The following is an 18,159-nucleotide window of genomic DNA, read 5'->3' as shown; positions in this document are numbered from 1 at the left end:
TTTTGACCCCTGATGTTGCTTTACGTGTAACACCCAAGGTTAGCCAAACTCATCATTCTTCTGTTTTGGAGCCATAAGACCTAAATTGTGTTGGTGCGCGGCCGTCGTAAAACAAACCAAAACTCATAACTTGAATTTTGAAACATAATATGCTCTATATCAATATTGGAATCGAAATCAATATCAAACTGTTCTTGTAATTACACGTGTTTATGCGTTCTTATCTTGCTTAATTTTGCATAACAAATCTGCTGTTAAGTTTTATGATCAATTAGCATTTAATTCCAGGGCAAATACTGCCAAATGACTCTGATTTCAGTGTAAATAGTTGTTTTAATGTTTTTGTTCCGAATTATATAGTTTGAGTGTTTTCATTATAACGGAACAATTTTTATTTACTGGCATGCGAGCAGTTCCCGTACAGAAGCAGTACCCGTATTTTTCATTTAAACGCTTGATTTTTACTTGCAGTCTTCAAAAATTCATTTCAAATCAAGCAGATACATACACGAGACAAAATCTAAGTGTCAGTTCGGCAATACGTATAAAAAGTCTCATTTTAAATCACTTTCACCTGTGCGTTGTCAAAACGTGACCTTGTTTTCTCTGGGGGATTCCGTCCTTGCGCGCATGCGCAAAAATACTTACACGTGAGGCATGATAAAGGGTTTTCCACAAATACCACCTGTTTACAGATAAGTAGGCAATGTGATGAAAACTTGTTTAATTATCAGAATTTTGACCAATATTACTATATAAAATAATTTTATGGCTTTGGTGCGTAAAATAGCATGCATACAAGCATGCCATCGCATGTGAATGCGTTGGGGTAACGGTACCGGGTAATAGATATACGCGTTTAATCTACTTTCTATTTCCTGAATTACATCTATTTATCTCTTAGAAAATGGTCTGTTCAACAATTATAAATGAAAAATAGGTCCGATATAATAAAATTGTATAATTATAATGGGTTAAATTTTATGTACGGGAACTACTTCTCTTCATACAAAATAATGGATAATTTCGGTACCCCATATGAGGCCTCATAACTAAGGCTTATTCTATGTTTAGAACATGATGGAATTTCCATGATTTGTTTGACGAGCCGAATATTGATGTGTAACATTCAAATTTTGGTGAGTGAGCGTAATAAAAAATAATGTTTAAGTAACTACGATTTTTGTACGGGAACTGCTCGCATGCCAGTATAGCAAGCTACAATGTAATACAGTAGTTTGCAGCATTTCATTTGCAGGATTACTTCAAACCCACAACATTTTCTGTATCTGTAATCGCCGATACATTAAGTAGAAATGCTTGCCATGCAGATTTGAATTATTTACATGTATTTCATATCAATGATAACTATCGTATACAAAATATATATTGGGTATATACGTACGTCACCTTTGTAGCACTAAAAGATCTTTAGTGTATTCTGTATAGCTGTACGTGGCGAATAGTACTAGATTTGATACATATTGTAATCATTACCAATGATTTTATTTTAAAGTATATTTTAGATATTTGTCAATGTCTGCACAGTTCGCTATCCTGTCAGTTTAAAAAAATTCTCTAAGAAATTAAATGGTCTTGTCCAGATTAAAAGATAAACTATGCCATTTACAATATTTAGCGAAAATATACACATTAGATAACTTGTATGGGTGTTGATAATTGAGATTTATATTTTACCATAAACTGTGTATGACCGTATGAAAAACAGTTCTACAACCTACATACATTTTATATCACATGAATATCTGATGATATGAATAATAAATGACATACTGACTATAGTGAATGAATAATTAATGCAATCCTGTCAATACACAAAAGACTTCCTGCTTGCTATTACAAATATGACATTTACAGCTTTCTCAGTCAATGATTGTTCTATTTTCAATTCTACCGGGTCACTTGTGTCTGCACTTTACTGTTATTTATGTCGTTTGAAGATTTGTCACAATAACATTGTTTAGGTCACTCTGATATAAAACTCAAAAAATGTGGACACAAATGCCTGACATATCAGACATATAACATACTGAATATACAGCGACAATATATTATTTTAATTATTTTCTTGCATATTTATGTATCATTCACTTACATTTAACCGTTTCGGAATGAGTACATAAAGGTTAACCAGGTCTATATATATATATATAGTATTTTCATTTACAAACGCACTATGTTAGCATAAGTATACAGATTGAATATCTGAATATATACTAATGTTATTAGATAGAGATTGTTAATAAACGCCCTGTTTACTCTATTTGCACCATGTAATTGTTGTGGGACATATTGTCCGGTCAATACAGAGTAGACTTAGGTACATAATGAACTCTATAATAGCCTGTAGGGATCAATGACAAAGCTAATTATGGGGTTAATATACCATACACTTCTTTCATATAACATGAGCTTATTATATTGAACCAAAGCTTTGCACGCTTGAAAGTTTCTAGCAAATATCAGAAAACAGTATTTGTCGCCAAGTAACGGGCGGCAGCGAAAGAATCTTTTCTGCAGTAAAATGTGATAATATAAGGACCTGGAAATATAAGATCAAGCATTCCATTGATAATAACATTTTAGTATTGGAATGAAACACACGATGGTGTAGAATATCGGAAATCATACAGTGACAACAAAGCTGGAATGGAACATTTTATTAGACTTTTGTCACAGAGAGCTTAATTTTTTTAATATATCGCGTACATTCCGGAATATATTGTCGTTACAAATTAATTTTGTGAGATTTAATTAAAATGTCTTGTACGATTTATAATCTAATGCCTCGTTTAAAAATCGCGTAAATTGGCACTTGAACAATTTATAATATTTTTTTTAATTAACAGTTTCATGACATGGACATTATTTTCCTTGACAAAAAAAGAATGAATTAATTAAATTTAGGTTTTCATTTATACCTTTATCAACATGATATCAATATATACAGGATTTAACTGATTATACTTTTAATAAAAACTATTCACTCTAATCTGGAAATAAATTTGAATACGATATGAACAAAACATATTTTGAAGGCTACTAAAACGTTGTGCTTTGAACGCGCTGGATGAATGAACTTTTTTCTCACAGCGGCACGCCTCTTGGCTTTGATACAAACGAGTTTCTGTTAGCTAAAATATTGATATCAAATATATGTAAACACCGACAGTAGGCGGTTCTTAGAAATTGCAAGAGCGCGAGATAAAACGTGGAGAAGCTTTCAACAAACATTTACCGTGATAGAATTTTGTTTATGAGTATAATTATAAATGTCTACTAGTTATAAACAACTATGTGTATATAATGATTTTAGTAATTAATGTGTCGGTAAATAAATGGATTTTATGAAGAAATCTTGACAAACATTTTCACCTGGAACTTTGCTTAAAAAGATACAACATGTGTGCCTGGTTTATTTCATATATTAGACAAAAGGTTCTCAAACTATAGGGAAACTATAGACAAATAGGAAACATGGATAAAAATGCTTGTGAAATTTTTTTCATTTGTAAATTGTTACGGATTACATTTTCTAAGTAGAAAAAGTTCCTCTTCAGAAATCAGATAACGACATACCAGATAGGTAAAATTGTTAATGTTTAGCATAATAAATCTAACATTGCGTTGAAGGAAAAGTTAAAATAACTAAAAGTATAAAAATTATAGAAATTATATTGTGTGATTATCAGTAAGTTGGTACCGGTCAATTAATTGACAGGATTCGATTGATTGAAAAAAATGTTAACTGTGCAAGACGTCAGAGGTATCATAACATTCTTGTTTGTAAGAAACACTTTTCGAAAAGAACAATTATCTTTATCATTTGAAGCTGCTACGAACGTTTGATCTTTCTCCGGATAAAAAACTGTCCCATTCAATAGCTTATTGAAGACGGCGATTGGTGCTTTATTTGTCTCAAGGGAAGTATCAAATAAAGCTGACAAATCCTGTTATATCAAATTTCCGATACTTTACGAGCAGTTACGAAAACTCACCTACGATAATTTAGGTTTTTGTTCCTCAGAGGGACAATTATATGGATTTAAACAGATTGTTCTAGCATTCGTCTGGAATAAGAGTCATACATACGATAAGATTTACACAGGTCTGTAACGAAAATGCACATCGTGATTGTATCTTTTACGAATAGCTTGATCAAAACATATTAAAGTTTCGAATGATTGAACGGAGTGGGGATTAATTGTGCAATTGTCTGCTTGAAAACTGTTCGACGTGATCTCGAATTTCAAAGTTATTTCCGTTAATGTGTCGTTTTGTGCAATTGATCATTGATCATGGAAGAGTTATAAACGTTTGTGAAACAATATTACATGGATTTAACAAATTTATTTCAGAACTTTAAAGGAGAAGGCCAGGTATGGAGTCGCATTACATAGGATCAGATGAAGCCATCGATATTTCGCGGAATTTGTCACTTAATGTCAGTAAAACTAATGATGATGATTTCCTGGAAACAATCAACAACGAAATATTCGTTACGAAGATACCGGCCGTCGTGTACACGTCCGTTATGATGATTCTAGGACTTCCGGGAAACATAACAGTATTTTATATATATTTCTTTAAATGGCGCAGAAGTACTTCAAGGATATTTATTCTTTTTCTTGCAGCTCTTGATACTTTGAATTGTTCCACAACTCTGCCAATGGAAATATACTTGATGAGATATTCAGTGAATTTAGATCAGCCTCTACTTTGTAAACTGTCTAGGTTTTCAACGTATGTTATGAACTGCTCTTCGGCTCTAGTTCTTGTCGGCATTGCAGCCGACAGGTTCAAACGGATTTGTAGACCGTATCAACGAGTTTTTAGTGAGGCGCAGTCAAGATATATTTCAATAGGAGCTATTCTCTTTTCAATGGCAACCACCTGGCCGTCATTGTTTTTGTACGGCACCAGACAAGTAAAACTGGGAAATGTTACTGGATCATCCTGTCTTTTACAGAATGAATATGATTCGTCTCCATACCCGTTAATATATTTCAGTTTTATGATAACTACTACATTGTTAACATTTGTGATATTGATTATATTATATTATCTCGTAGGGTTACAAATATACAGACATAGGCGGTTTAAGCTCAAGAATTGCACGCATGTTCAACAAATTGTCGACGAAAAGACTATCACAGCCAAATCTGAAAAGTCCAACGGTGAAAAACTTAAATCGTCCAACAATGAGTTAAACAATGTCGAAGAAGAAAATTGTTCTAACGATAAGGTAGTGGTTGTTGTAAAAGCAGAATCTGTAATTCAAAACGATGATGATGAAAACGAATTGAAACCATATCAGTTGGGTTTACCGCCGCCTTGTAAAGACGTTGGGACCAGTTGTGGACTTTTAGATATACCATATCAGCAAGGAGGTCAACTTGGATCAGATTTTAACCTTTCTGAAATAACGCGCGCCACTAGTGAACATTCACTCGAAGGTCTGAAGGTAAACGAATTACCGGAACCTAAAAAAGCGCCATCACCCAAGTGTAAAATTCAAAAAGTTAAGGAAAAGAAAAAGAGACGTAGGGTTAGGTATTTGCTTGTGCGTGGGTCGTCAACTTTAAATGCATCTGGGAGAGCGAAGTGTGTTAACTGTTTGACTGTTAGAATAGGTCGGTCAACTTTGATGTTATTTCTTATAACAATTGCTTTCGTTATAAGTTTTATGCCTTTTTATGTTCTTGTTATTATAAGACAATCAAATAGTAATTTTGTACGCGGAATGTCAAAGTCTGGGCTTACAGCCTTTCATTTGTTTTTAAGATCATATCTATTATCGAGTGCGGTAAACCCTTTTATCTATTCATTTTGTAATGCTCAATTTAGGGGTTATTGTAGAGAAACATTTTCTAGGATTTTCCTAAGAAGACATCATTCTTTTATGACTCATTCGAGTCGTTTAAGACGGCACCATTAATCTGTATTTAGTAAATGTTGTTTTGTTTGATATCTTGTTTTATTAAAAGGGACCATTAAGCATTCAATTCTAAAACACAATATTGCAAACATTGCTTACCGTTTTTTTATATCAACACTTTCATTGAACCATCTCGTGTTAAGAAATGAAGAAAGCCTGTTAAGATACAATCATTGAATGTGTAATAGTTTTGTCAGTACAACGAATTCGGTAATATGCTTATTTTAAACGATCAAATATATTCATAAGGCTAAGTAATGTGTGCTTCTTTTACTATTAATTGTCTCACAAGTCAGCTGTTATAAGTTAACTCTTTTCGATAAATGAGTATTATGATTTTTAAGTTTTGTTATAGATTGTAAAGTCATTTCATTTTTCCATCAAAGGTTGCATTATGCTATTGTTAATTTAAGGTATCAAATACATAAACATGTTTGGCTGAGACAAAATTCACGAAAACATTTTCCCAACATAATATGTTTAACTGTTTGTCATAAAAAATAAATATTCTTGTCTGTAATGCATTTAAAATGACAAACGATCAATTTGGTTTTCTTGAACATTATAGTTAGTTAATATGTTAGTTGGAATAAAACTATGTTTTCTTGTTAACAATTTATCATACTTTATACACATTTTAAAAACTGCATCATTTCATCGATATCGAAACCAAAATCATTTAAAAAAACATTTTCTTTGTTAACTTTGAAGAAAGTGAAATACTACTATAAAAAGCCAATGTAACAAAGGACTAAACAAAAGAATGCATTTTACGTTTAATTCGGTTAACTGCAATACTTATCTTTTTTTAACCAATTTAGTTAACAGTTTTATTTGACATACCGATAAACTCTTATTTGAATATCATCCTTATTTCTGTTTTATCAATTTAGAGTAGATAAAACTCCATTATTTATCAAAATATTCTATCTCATAGCTCATATTTACGGATAACAATTCACAGTAGGAGTTTAATTTGAAAGTCTCGTAAAAATAATATCGGATAACAATGTTTTTCATTGTTTTGCATTATTCACGTCATTTATTCGTGTAAGAATTCAAATAAGTACAGTATTTTACCTAACAACTTAGAAATATGATAACATTTAGTTTTATTTATTTATTTCTATGTATAAGTTCTATCTCCCTAACACATTTTCTTTAGAATATCATTATATTCAAATAATTGGCTTCACATTCGTATCTATAAACATGCGTGTTGATCAACGAAACATCATAGCTATGTAACTGCAAAATAAATAAATTCATTATAAAAAGTACTAGACAAAGTAAATTATGTTGAATTCTAGATAATTATATCTAGATAGTGAATTTTGAACGCATACACTATGTATGGAAAGCTCAATTATCTATGAAGAATGGTAAAATTTATGGGGTCTTTTCTTAAAAGAATAACAAACAATACCGTTTTAAATGATACTATGTATGTATACTGTGTTAACTGAAAGTGTGTAGAGCTTAAAGCGTAAATATTCTCAGTGTACACACAGAAGATGTTTATCTAATAATGTAGAAAGCTTAAGAGTAATTCTCAGTATTTTTTTTTTTCATATTTTAATAGAGCATAATATATCTTTACATTTCTAAAGACCAATCCGAAAGAATGTGAAATGTTACTTTACCAGTTTGTCAATATATTTCTATGTATTTCATAAGGTTTGGAAAAAAATCTTTAATTCACAGCTGCAATCTTACACCAAGATGTCTAAAGATAAGTCATAAAGTAATTTAAAAATGATTGCCGTTATCTAGCCTTAAAGATAGTGCTTACGTTTTGTCAGCTATTGGTGCTTTCATTTATTTATATAATTTGTTGTTGTTTGTTTTTGTTTAGTAATTGAATTTACCATAATGATTTTATTGCGTCTTTTGATTAATGTAGTTACTATTCTCGGACATTTGTTGTTGTTTTATCTGTGGTCTGCAATTTGATTCTACGGTTGTATTAAGAAAAATAAAATATTTCATGTTTGATTGATCTTTCATTTTTTTTACGGAGGTTCATGTAGCCGTAGAATTCTTTAATTTGGTCGTATCAATATCAAGCAAAGGCCACTGATTGTACACGGCATGTGTAACTGTATATTGATCTTATATTGATTTGGACGCACAACAGCCAGTTCGATTAGCTGCAAGGACCATTTAATGAAATGTTTACATATAGAAAAAATGCAAACTCAATGTTTATTTTATTTTGCACACAATTCAATGAAAAATAGCATGTTTGTTAGAGAAATAAGCAAACAAATTTATCAAAATGTATTGTGATATACGTGGATTATAAACAAATCTAAACAGAACACTAAAAGCACGCCTTGGTAATTTCGTTAAATTAAAAATATAAAAGTTAAATTTTAATGTTTTTGACACTTTGAGCATCGGCGCGCACACATCGCTAGCTTTGATTTGTCTTTAAGTTTTAACCATTGAAGGCAAAAAATTCTACATATGTGACAACAGCATGACAAGAGCAGACCAAGGTCTTATTATGGTCTGCAATTTAATTTACTCAGTCAGTAATTAGTTTGAAATTTCCCCAAAAATGTCCAGATCTAAAGATGGCGGTATCCATTTAAAAGTATTAGCATGATATGGATTAGTATGCTATATTTAAATGTTCTGCTTTGTATATTAATTCAAACTTGCAGCTGAGTAAATATCCAACAGAAATATTTCATTCTCTTTGGTGGTATTTGACATTTAATTTAGATGTGCAATGAATTTATGAAACATTTTCACTTAGGCAATATAATTCAACGATTCCATCTGATCACCGCGGTGGTGTAAATCCAATACACATATTCTTAGATTAGAACTGTGTCAGGATGATGATTGTAATGCCAGGTTTTATGGAAGATTTACTTTGTTTTTTTTTAACTTAAATTATATGTGACTGTATTTCTTTACTTGTATCTATTATCTGGAACATTAATTTAAGTAAATATATATATTACCTTTTTTCCGTTACAAAATTTACTGATTCCCATAATCATTAATACTGTATTCTTATTTTAAATTGAAAGACTTGTTTTGTTTACTTGAACTCAGTATAGAAAACAATGTGGCAAAATTTTCAAAAACATTCTATGAATTGCAAAAGCTTTAACTTGATATGTCAATTAATATAGTTTCTTTATTTTGTTATAGAGAACCCGACAATATAGAAATGATAGACTCGAAATAAGATATTTAATCTTATATTTTAAAATTCCAAAGGTACTGCCTTCTACCTTCATGTTAAATAATTTAGTAATTTAAACATGAACTTCATTCATCGTTAAAAAAAACAACAAACCCATCTGATACCCTGTCATATTTTTTATTGTGGGTTTTAAAGCACATTACGAATCATAAATTTATACATTTTTGTAATATTATTTTAATTAATCAGAATGTTTATGTCTTAAAAAATATAGCAATGAATTTGCTATAAAAATATAATTTGTCATAAAGGTAGAAAAACATAAACATATTTTGATTTCCATAAACATACATAGTCACCATAACTTAACTAAAAGAAAGCGAAAAAGAAAGCAGTAAAGCAAATATTGAAATTTTTTAAGAACTAAAAATTATACCTAGGGATTTTAAGTTATAACTAAAGAACGTTTATTTTATGTCAAACGCACGTCTTGTAAAACTTAACTTGCACTATCAGTGCCTTTGCATCATGCAATTCACATAAAAGATAAATATGCAAAGATATTATTACATAATCGCGAGCACTCCCGTATAGTAAATAACCGAATGTTATCTTGGAAATTGCATCGCATTCACATAAGAAACATGAGTCAAAATTACAAAAATATAGTAACTCAGGTGTTAAAACATTAAAAAGTTTGAGTTGCTTGGCAACAATCGAAATAAATTGTAAACGACGCTTTAGCTCCTAATAGAATGTATGCAACTTTTCAACACAATATAATCAAAATAATTTTGCTGAATGTATCACCTTTTAATCATACGTTTACGGACAATATCCTAAAATAACTAAAAAAGCAGGAAATCAGTTCCGTGAATAATAACCAGTACGATGATGCAAATTATATTTTAATGATTGACAGCAAAAAGATGCAAATAGTATTTTAATAATTTTAGTCCAAGCTACCGTCCACGCCAACTAGCACCGGCTAAAGCAGGATTTCACATCAAACAAGAAATCGTAAAATTCTGAATTTAGAAACATCTACAGATGCGCTCATATGGCGGTTATCATGAACGTAAGATGTGACACGTTATTGCTACTTCATGAAAAGTTGTGTATTATAATTAATAAATTAATGAATATGTGTGCCCTAAACGACAAAGCGATGGGCGAAACTTAAAAACGGAATGGCTATGAAGCCTGCGTGTCACAGATATGCAGCAATTTGTCACTAAAACACAGTCTTTCGTAGCAATTTATAAATTTTATAATATACTTTTATTGATTCTTTGGGAAATATAATATGAGAAAGGCGGATATGGTGAACAAAATAAATTAATCTATTTAGCGCTTTATCTTGAGAATTTATTTTGTTGATACAATATATGAGAAGAAGTTATGTTTCATTTTAATATCCTGATTGCAGAAGGATAAAACGTTATTTAATTAGTTTATAACTTCGTGAATCAGACATGATGTACTTATCTATAAATTACATAAGATAGTATATGCGATAGTAATTTTAAATTATCCGCAGGGAAGGATTATACCAATTAAACATTTTCCCGACACTCGTGAAATGTTTGTTTTCATAACACTCGATGGAAATAAATGACGTTTTTATATAATGACATTTTATGTGTTTACAGGTACTTGTATTTGTAATACTTGTCATTTGTTTTACCTTACAGCTATAAAGACTTCATACTATTTTTGCGTATTGGCTGAATTAAGGAGAAAGTAGTCGGTAATACACCAAGTGCAAATACATTTTTACAGTGAAAATACGGAAAATGAAAATACGCATTATATGTCATCAATATTTCATTAGTAGATAATAAAACTTATTATTTACTTTAGAATGGCACGATTTAATGTGCATCTCCTCAATAAAAAGTACAAGACTAGTACATAAAAACATTTGCAATTATCAGCTTTACACTTTGGGCTCATTTTTAATGTCTTCTTTTGTTGCAAAATAGTTTTATTTACATTATTGTCAAATAGAAATTAAAGACAGTGTTTGCTTCTCTCCGTATTCTGAATATGAACTCTACAACTGTAATTAGGGAAGTTTACCTGGACTTTATATCTCGGAAGTGGCATAAAATTGAATGTTGCGTAAAACGGGTTACCTCCATCGAAATCAAATAATAGCGGATAACTCAATTTGTTGAAAACTTATATTTCCGTATAAAATTATATTTCTTTTATACACAGAAGACTCAAAATAAAACGTTGCAAAGGTTTCATATTACAACAGGATAAACATTGCAAATACTTACTAGATGTATTTTCGTCGGACAAGACACGCATTAGCCATATAGTTTCTTATAAATGTACGAGCCTTGGCCTGTTGTGAAATTATATCTTTGATAACATTTTATTTTCTTTTAAGCCCACATGTGGAATAGTAGCATTAAATAATGTTAGTATAATCTAAATCAGAAAATATAAACAAATAGGCATTATTATCTTTAAAAAGAAACCCGTAAAACGTTCATTTGTTCTTAATCTAGATCATTCTCTTATTCAGAATGATAAGTAGATGAATACTTTAACTTCAATAAATATCTTGTCTAGGCTTATACATGTATTAAGTGTTCTTGTGCTCTGATTTTGATCGGCAGCTGCTGCCAAGTTCAACAAAAATATCTTATATATTGCATCATGGATATCAAGAGGCAATATGATTTATTGTTCCCAAGAAACATTTTGTTGTCTCTGTAGCATTCACAATTAACCCCTACTAAGAAAAATATCTTAAATTGACATTCCTATCTTTTGCTCTGCAAAAAAGTACATCACTGGCATAGGAAATTTCAAACTATGTACTGACTGAATAGCAATCACATGCAGATTATAATCAAACGCACGGATGTGATCAAACACTCGGATACTCGAACTTACCGCCTAATTTTGGTCTGCACTGAAATTAGAATCAGTTACCAACAGCATTGTAAAGGTTACCAAAATAGAGCATAAAGTAATACTGCAGATTGCATTAGTCTGGTATATGATTTAATATATAAAAACGTTTTACTTTAAAAATGTGAAAGAAAAATATAAGAAAGATATAAATAAAAGATAAGATAAAACAAAAGTTATCATAAATTATATAACCAATTTTGCGAGATAGAATGAATTTCAGCGTTGAAAAACTATCATGGTGCTAAAATGACTGTGAAGCTGCCGATTACAGATTGCAATGTTTGCTTTGTTTTACAAGCTACTTATGGATTTATTTCATAGTTATGTAAGACAAAATTGGATAATATTATCACAGAAGTATTGGGCTCAGGTGTTTATGGCTTTAATTTGATGTATGTCGCTTGGCAACGATTGAAATCATATACATATTTTTTCTACATTATATCAGCGTATGGTAAATTAACTTATTGAAGTTGTAATGGTATACAAAATATAAAACTATTTTAAGAAATGAAAACAATATCATATTTTGGGAGTTTTAAGTTATAACTAATGAACGTTTGTGGCGTATAGTAAAACGAAAACTTGCGCTATCAGTGCTTTTACATCATGGAATTCATATAAATGATAAATATGCAAAGATATTATTTAATATACATTATTGCAAGCACCCCCATATAGTTAATTACCGAATGTTATCTAGGAAATTGCATCGCAGTGACATAAGAAGTATGAGCGAAAGTAACAATAATATTGTAACACTCTGGTGTTTAAACATTAATTAGTTTGAGTTGCTTGGCAACAATCGAAATATATTGTAAACGACGCTTAAACCCTATTAAAATGTATGTATTATATCAATACAACATAATCAAAGTAAGTTTGCTGAATTTGTCACCTTTCAACTGTACGTTGACGGACTGTATCTTAAAATTAACAAAAGGCTGGAAATCAGTTTCTGGATTAAATAACGTCCATATGATGTAAATTATATTTCAATCATTGGCAACAAAAAGATGCAAAAGTTTTTTTTTAAATAACTTTAGTGCAAGCTACCGTCCAAGATATCACGTTTAACGTGAAATGTTTAGAAGGATCTGATGAGCTCATATTGCGGTTGTAATGGACGTATTATGTGACACGTTAGTGCTTTTCCATGCAAAGCTGTGTAATATCAAAAAGTAAATTAATGCGTTTGACCCAAAGATAAAACAATGGGTGGAGCTTCAAATGGAATTTTGAGAAGGTGAACGAGGGGTTATTAGGCATGCATGTCACATATATTTAGCTTTCTGTCACTTAAACACAGTGTTCGATGCAAGTTATACATTTCATATGTAAAATTGAATAATATACTTTTATCGATTCTTTGTGAAATAAAATATGAGAAAGGCGGAAATAGTTAACACGATATATTAATCTTCATTTAGCGCTTTTTATTGAGAATTTATTTTGTTGATAATATATCAAAGAAGAACTTCAGTTTTATTTTGATCTCCTGGTTGCAGAAAGATAACGTCATGAATCAGTCTATAAATGACAGAAGATAGTATCTGCGATAGAAATTTTAAATCAGTACGGACATGCAAATAGGTTACCATTATGCACAAGATAAGGTCACGAAGTGTTGTTTCTAATATGATAAACTTATATAAGGTAAGACTTTTATAGGTATGAACCTCCTGAATTCTACTGATCAAACATGTCTTGACACAAGTGTAAAGGTAATATACTTAATACAAAAATATGTAGTAAGCATTTTGAGCAGTTAAAATGCACTAATGTACTTGTTGTGAACATATTGAATTTAATTGTTTAACAAAAAGGAAACATATCAGTGATGATTCATTTTTTAGTTATAGCTATGCTAATTTTTAGAAATGACGCAACAATAAAAATAAGGGAAATCAAAATTGTTGTTTGTAGGATTGAAACAATGCCAGTATAATCTAAATTTAAAAATATGTACAAAGTGGAATCATTATATTTTAGGAGAAGCTTGTGAAACGTTCATATGTTCTTAATTTTGATCATTCCGTTATTCAGAATGAAAAGTAGACGAATACTTTAACTTCAATAAACATCTTGTCTAGACTTATATTAAATGTTCTTGATTCCTGATTTTGATCGGCAGCTGTTGCAATCTTTTTCAAAAATAGTTTTCCTACATATTGTATGGATATCAAAAAACATCATGGTTGTTGTAAAGAAACTGTTTGTAAGTTCAGCTGTATAATTCTCAATTAACACTTACCACACGAAATATCTTTAACTGGCCTGCCCATTCTTTAGTCTGCACATAACCATTTAGCATTGGTATAAGAATTTTCAAAATATGTACTGACTGAATAGCAATCAGATGCAGACTATGATCAGACGCTCGGATGTGATCAGATACTCGAACCTACCACCTGATTTTGGTCTGCACTGATCGAAATATTCTATTCAGATTCCAAAAGCATGAAAATGGTTACCAAATACCAAATTAGAGAATAAGGGAAAAATGAAGATTGCAGTAGTCTAGTATATGATTTAATGTGTAAAAATGTTTTACTTTAAAAAATCTAAAAAGAGAAAAGAAAGATACTAAGATAAAACAACAGAAATATGTAACAAATTTTGCGAAATAGAATGAATTTCAGTGTTGAAAAACTTAGATGATAAATTTACTGTGAAGCAGTCTATTACAGATTGCAGTGTTTGCTTTGTTTTACAAGCTACATATGGACTTATAATATAGAACAAATTTTGTTAAATAAGATATAGAATGAAGTATAGCGTTAAAAAACTATGGTGCTAAAATGACTGTGAAGTGGTCGATTACAGATTGCAGAGTTTGCTATGTTTTGCAAGCTACTTATTGTCTTATGTCATAGTTATATAAGACAAAATTTGACGATATTACCACATAAGTTTTGCGCTCAGGTGTATATGGCTTAAATTAGATTTATGTTGCTTGGCAACGATTGTAATGATATATTTTTCTACATTATATCTGCGAATGATGTAACTTTATTGTTTATAATAAACAACATCCAAGAAACTAAATAAGAAACAATTCTACATTTTACAACTTTAGTGTTGTTGAAATCCATCTCTTGTTTCAGACAATAATATAAAGATTTGGAAAATGTCAGTGATAAACAAATTTGTCTTTGATATAAGTGTAATGGAATATCTTTGTACAACCGTATACAATCGTTTTATTCCATCAGACAAGTTCATTATGTATTTTAATAAATCGTATATATGTTTAAATAAAACAATGATTTTAAACATCAAGATGTTCGTTTTCCGTGTCTTTCTCGACAAATCATCCGAATCATAAAAGGCAAAAGTTTCGAAATAGTAATGGTATCTTTTGCGAATGAAACATTATCAAGTTTAAGACATTGACTGCATTACTGTCGACCGGGGAGATAATTGCCAATACATATGGACAAGTTTATATCAGTTTTAGTAAAGTACTGAATCTGTAATTTTGTTTTTGTCTTTAAATTTAATATAATATTTTAATTAAGTGAAACACTGTCAACTTCTACAACTGAAAACTTCAAACAAGAAACACTTGGTAAGATAAGAAGAATGAGGAAGTGCCAAGAGTCATCATTTAAAATTTACAAGTTGGACATATGTATCAGGAATAGAGTTCTTCGGTTATTCAAAGGCTAAGTTTAAAGTCACTTCATAAGTAGTACATCTAGTAAGACGAATAACATTTTATAAAAACACAAGCTGTTCTAATCGCTTTTTGTTAAAAGAATTCAATTGATTTCAAAATATAGAACAGCACATTAAAACAGTATATAAATAGACGACTGTCGTTATAAAAACATAATGCATTTTTACAGAGTGTATATTCAAATGAATAATGGATTATTCAAATGAATAATGGATTGACATCTTTCTTCAAAGCAAGTCTATTTGACAACGTTTGTGTGATACAAAAAATGGTTTTGATTGATCAACGAGGTTAATGCTTTTTAGTCGATGGCATTCAGGTACAAATTTACCCGTCGTTCATTAAACTATAAGAACTGATCTTCAATTATTACCATATTTGTTTTTTATTCTCGTTTGCAATGAATGTCTATATAGAAGTTTATCTCTGGATTCATCGATATCGTGTCCAAACCTAGTTGAGTTTGGAAGCAATACGTTTTAACATATACAATAATTTCGAATTATACTGTCTTTTCCATGGGCGGTACATAATCGGTCGAAAATTAGTATTTTTGTGCCTGAAGTTTTTAAAATTTTAGTAACACGCAGCGCTGTTATATTTAGCGATATTGCAAAGATAAGCATTCCATCGAGTAATATTTAGGTATTTTAAAATTTCTGACAAATTAGGCGGCTTATTCTGTATGACTGGCTCAATTGTAGTAGTTCTTTTAAGACACACTTCTTTCTTACTAAATTAAACGAACTATATATATAGCCAAACTTCCTTTTAAAGAATTACACTGATCCTCATTAAAAAAAGAATTTTTAAATAAGTAAAAGCGTAATATAAGCTAGTATTTTTGTTTACTAATAACTCGTTTAAACTAAATATTTGACGTAAATGTATACATATTGCCATATAATTGCAAACACTTATACTTTTTTCTCATTCATTAGCGATCATTGACAATTGATCATTGATCATTTTCGAAAAAAAAAACACATAAAAGTTTATAATTTTAATGATAAAACCTTTACGGATTGTTCAAAAATAGTTATATCATTACAACCGTAACTACTTTCATTCAACAGCGTATGAATTACAAAATCATTCATAACGGTAAAATGACGTCATCTTTATCGTGCCATTGTACAGCACGCGACTCATCTGGAACCCCCCATGCCAGATGAAATTTCCGGCATGGGTAAAACTAACGGAAACGCCAGTCTGGTATGCAAGAAACATATATGCAGTTCTCTTTTTTTATAGTTTATTTTCCTCTGTCATTGCGATTTATTGCAAAGTGACGAACAACTTATTTATCAAACCACTTACATGTAGTACATGACTGTAAGCAGTTTTAGCTTGACAAGTCTGTACCGGTACACTCTCAGATATGATTAAATACCAATCTAACGATGCATGCTATTTCGCAAAACAACATACATCTCAAATACCTATCTCCATTTCATAACTCATATGCGTCTAAGAGAGAGATATAATTTAGGTGTCTGATAACAAAATATAAGATAATTTAGTTATTACTTTTTCCCATGATTCACGTTAACTTTATATTTATGAAAGGATTGCTATTATAGTAATTATTAGATTATTTACTTAAAATCTTATGCTAGAAGTAAATTCTTAGTGAAGCTTTACCGCCTCCGTGATCGAGGGGTTAGAGTCGATGACTTCTTATCCAGTTACCTCTCTGGCGTGGGTTCGATCCCCGGGAGATGCTTTGGTAGTTTAGCATGGAGGAAGGTAGTCTAGTACTGGTGTAACTCTCCAGGAACGATGGTTAGCAAACTACCCGCCTATATGACTGAAATACTGTTGGAAAAAGGCGTAAAATGACATAAACAAACAAACAATTAAGCTATAGAAATCTTAAACTGTTTAGACTATCATCATATTGTGCTACCCATTTTGCCTATAAAAATGTCCGTGCGCCGTTAATTCATACCTATATTTTTTACATTAAAATGAAAAATATAAATCTATTCATAGACATCTTAAAGCTTTTGATCAATCCGGATAAATGTTAATTATACATTTGTCTTATGAATATGCCGATAGTTTTTAGATAATTCGATAAACAATGGAGAAAGAATGAAGTCATTAAGTTGTTATTTTTTAATTTATGGTAATAATTATACAATACATGATAAATTCTAAAGCTATGACATTAGGTCAAACTAAGATTATTCAGTAATTAAGGAAGGGTACCAAGGAGTGGCCTTTAAGATATCTTTAACATTATGTAAGTTTGTTCGTGCTCTTCTTGGTTTATATCACTGTTTTTTTGTTTTTTTTTCAATAGTTGAAATATCCGTTCTTTCTATTGCGTTTTTGTTTAATATAGTTACTTTTGCCGGGCTTTGAAGTTATTCTTAATATCTTTTGTTTATATGTTGCTGTAAGGTTACAGAAAAG

General features: G+C 30.5%; 1 protein-coding gene across 1 annotated transcript; it reads left to right on the top strand.

The window, feature by feature from the left end:
* The first annotated feature begins 2,538 nt into the window (after nt 1–2,538).
* On the top strand, nt 2,539–8,033 carry LOC132727049 (muscarinic acetylcholine receptor M4-like). Its single transcript, XM_060712459.1, has one exon. The coding sequence runs from the start codon at nt 4,403–4,405 to the stop codon at nt 5,957–5,959; it is 1,557 nt and encodes a 518-aa protein (XP_060568442.1). The 5' UTR covers nt 2,539–4,402; the 3' UTR covers nt 5,960–8,033.
* The last annotated feature ends 10,126 nt before the right edge of the window (nt 8,034–18,159 follow it).

Source organism: Ruditapes philippinarum, unplaced genomic scaffold, assembly GCF_026571515.1.
Source record: "Ruditapes philippinarum isolate M1 unplaced genomic scaffold, ASM2657151v2 ctg586_1_1_1_1, whole genome shotgun sequence".
Lineage (NCBI taxonomy): Eukaryota > Metazoa > Mollusca > Bivalvia > Venerida > Veneridae > Ruditapes > Ruditapes philippinarum.
This window is presented reverse-complemented; position numbering and strand designations above follow the sequence as displayed.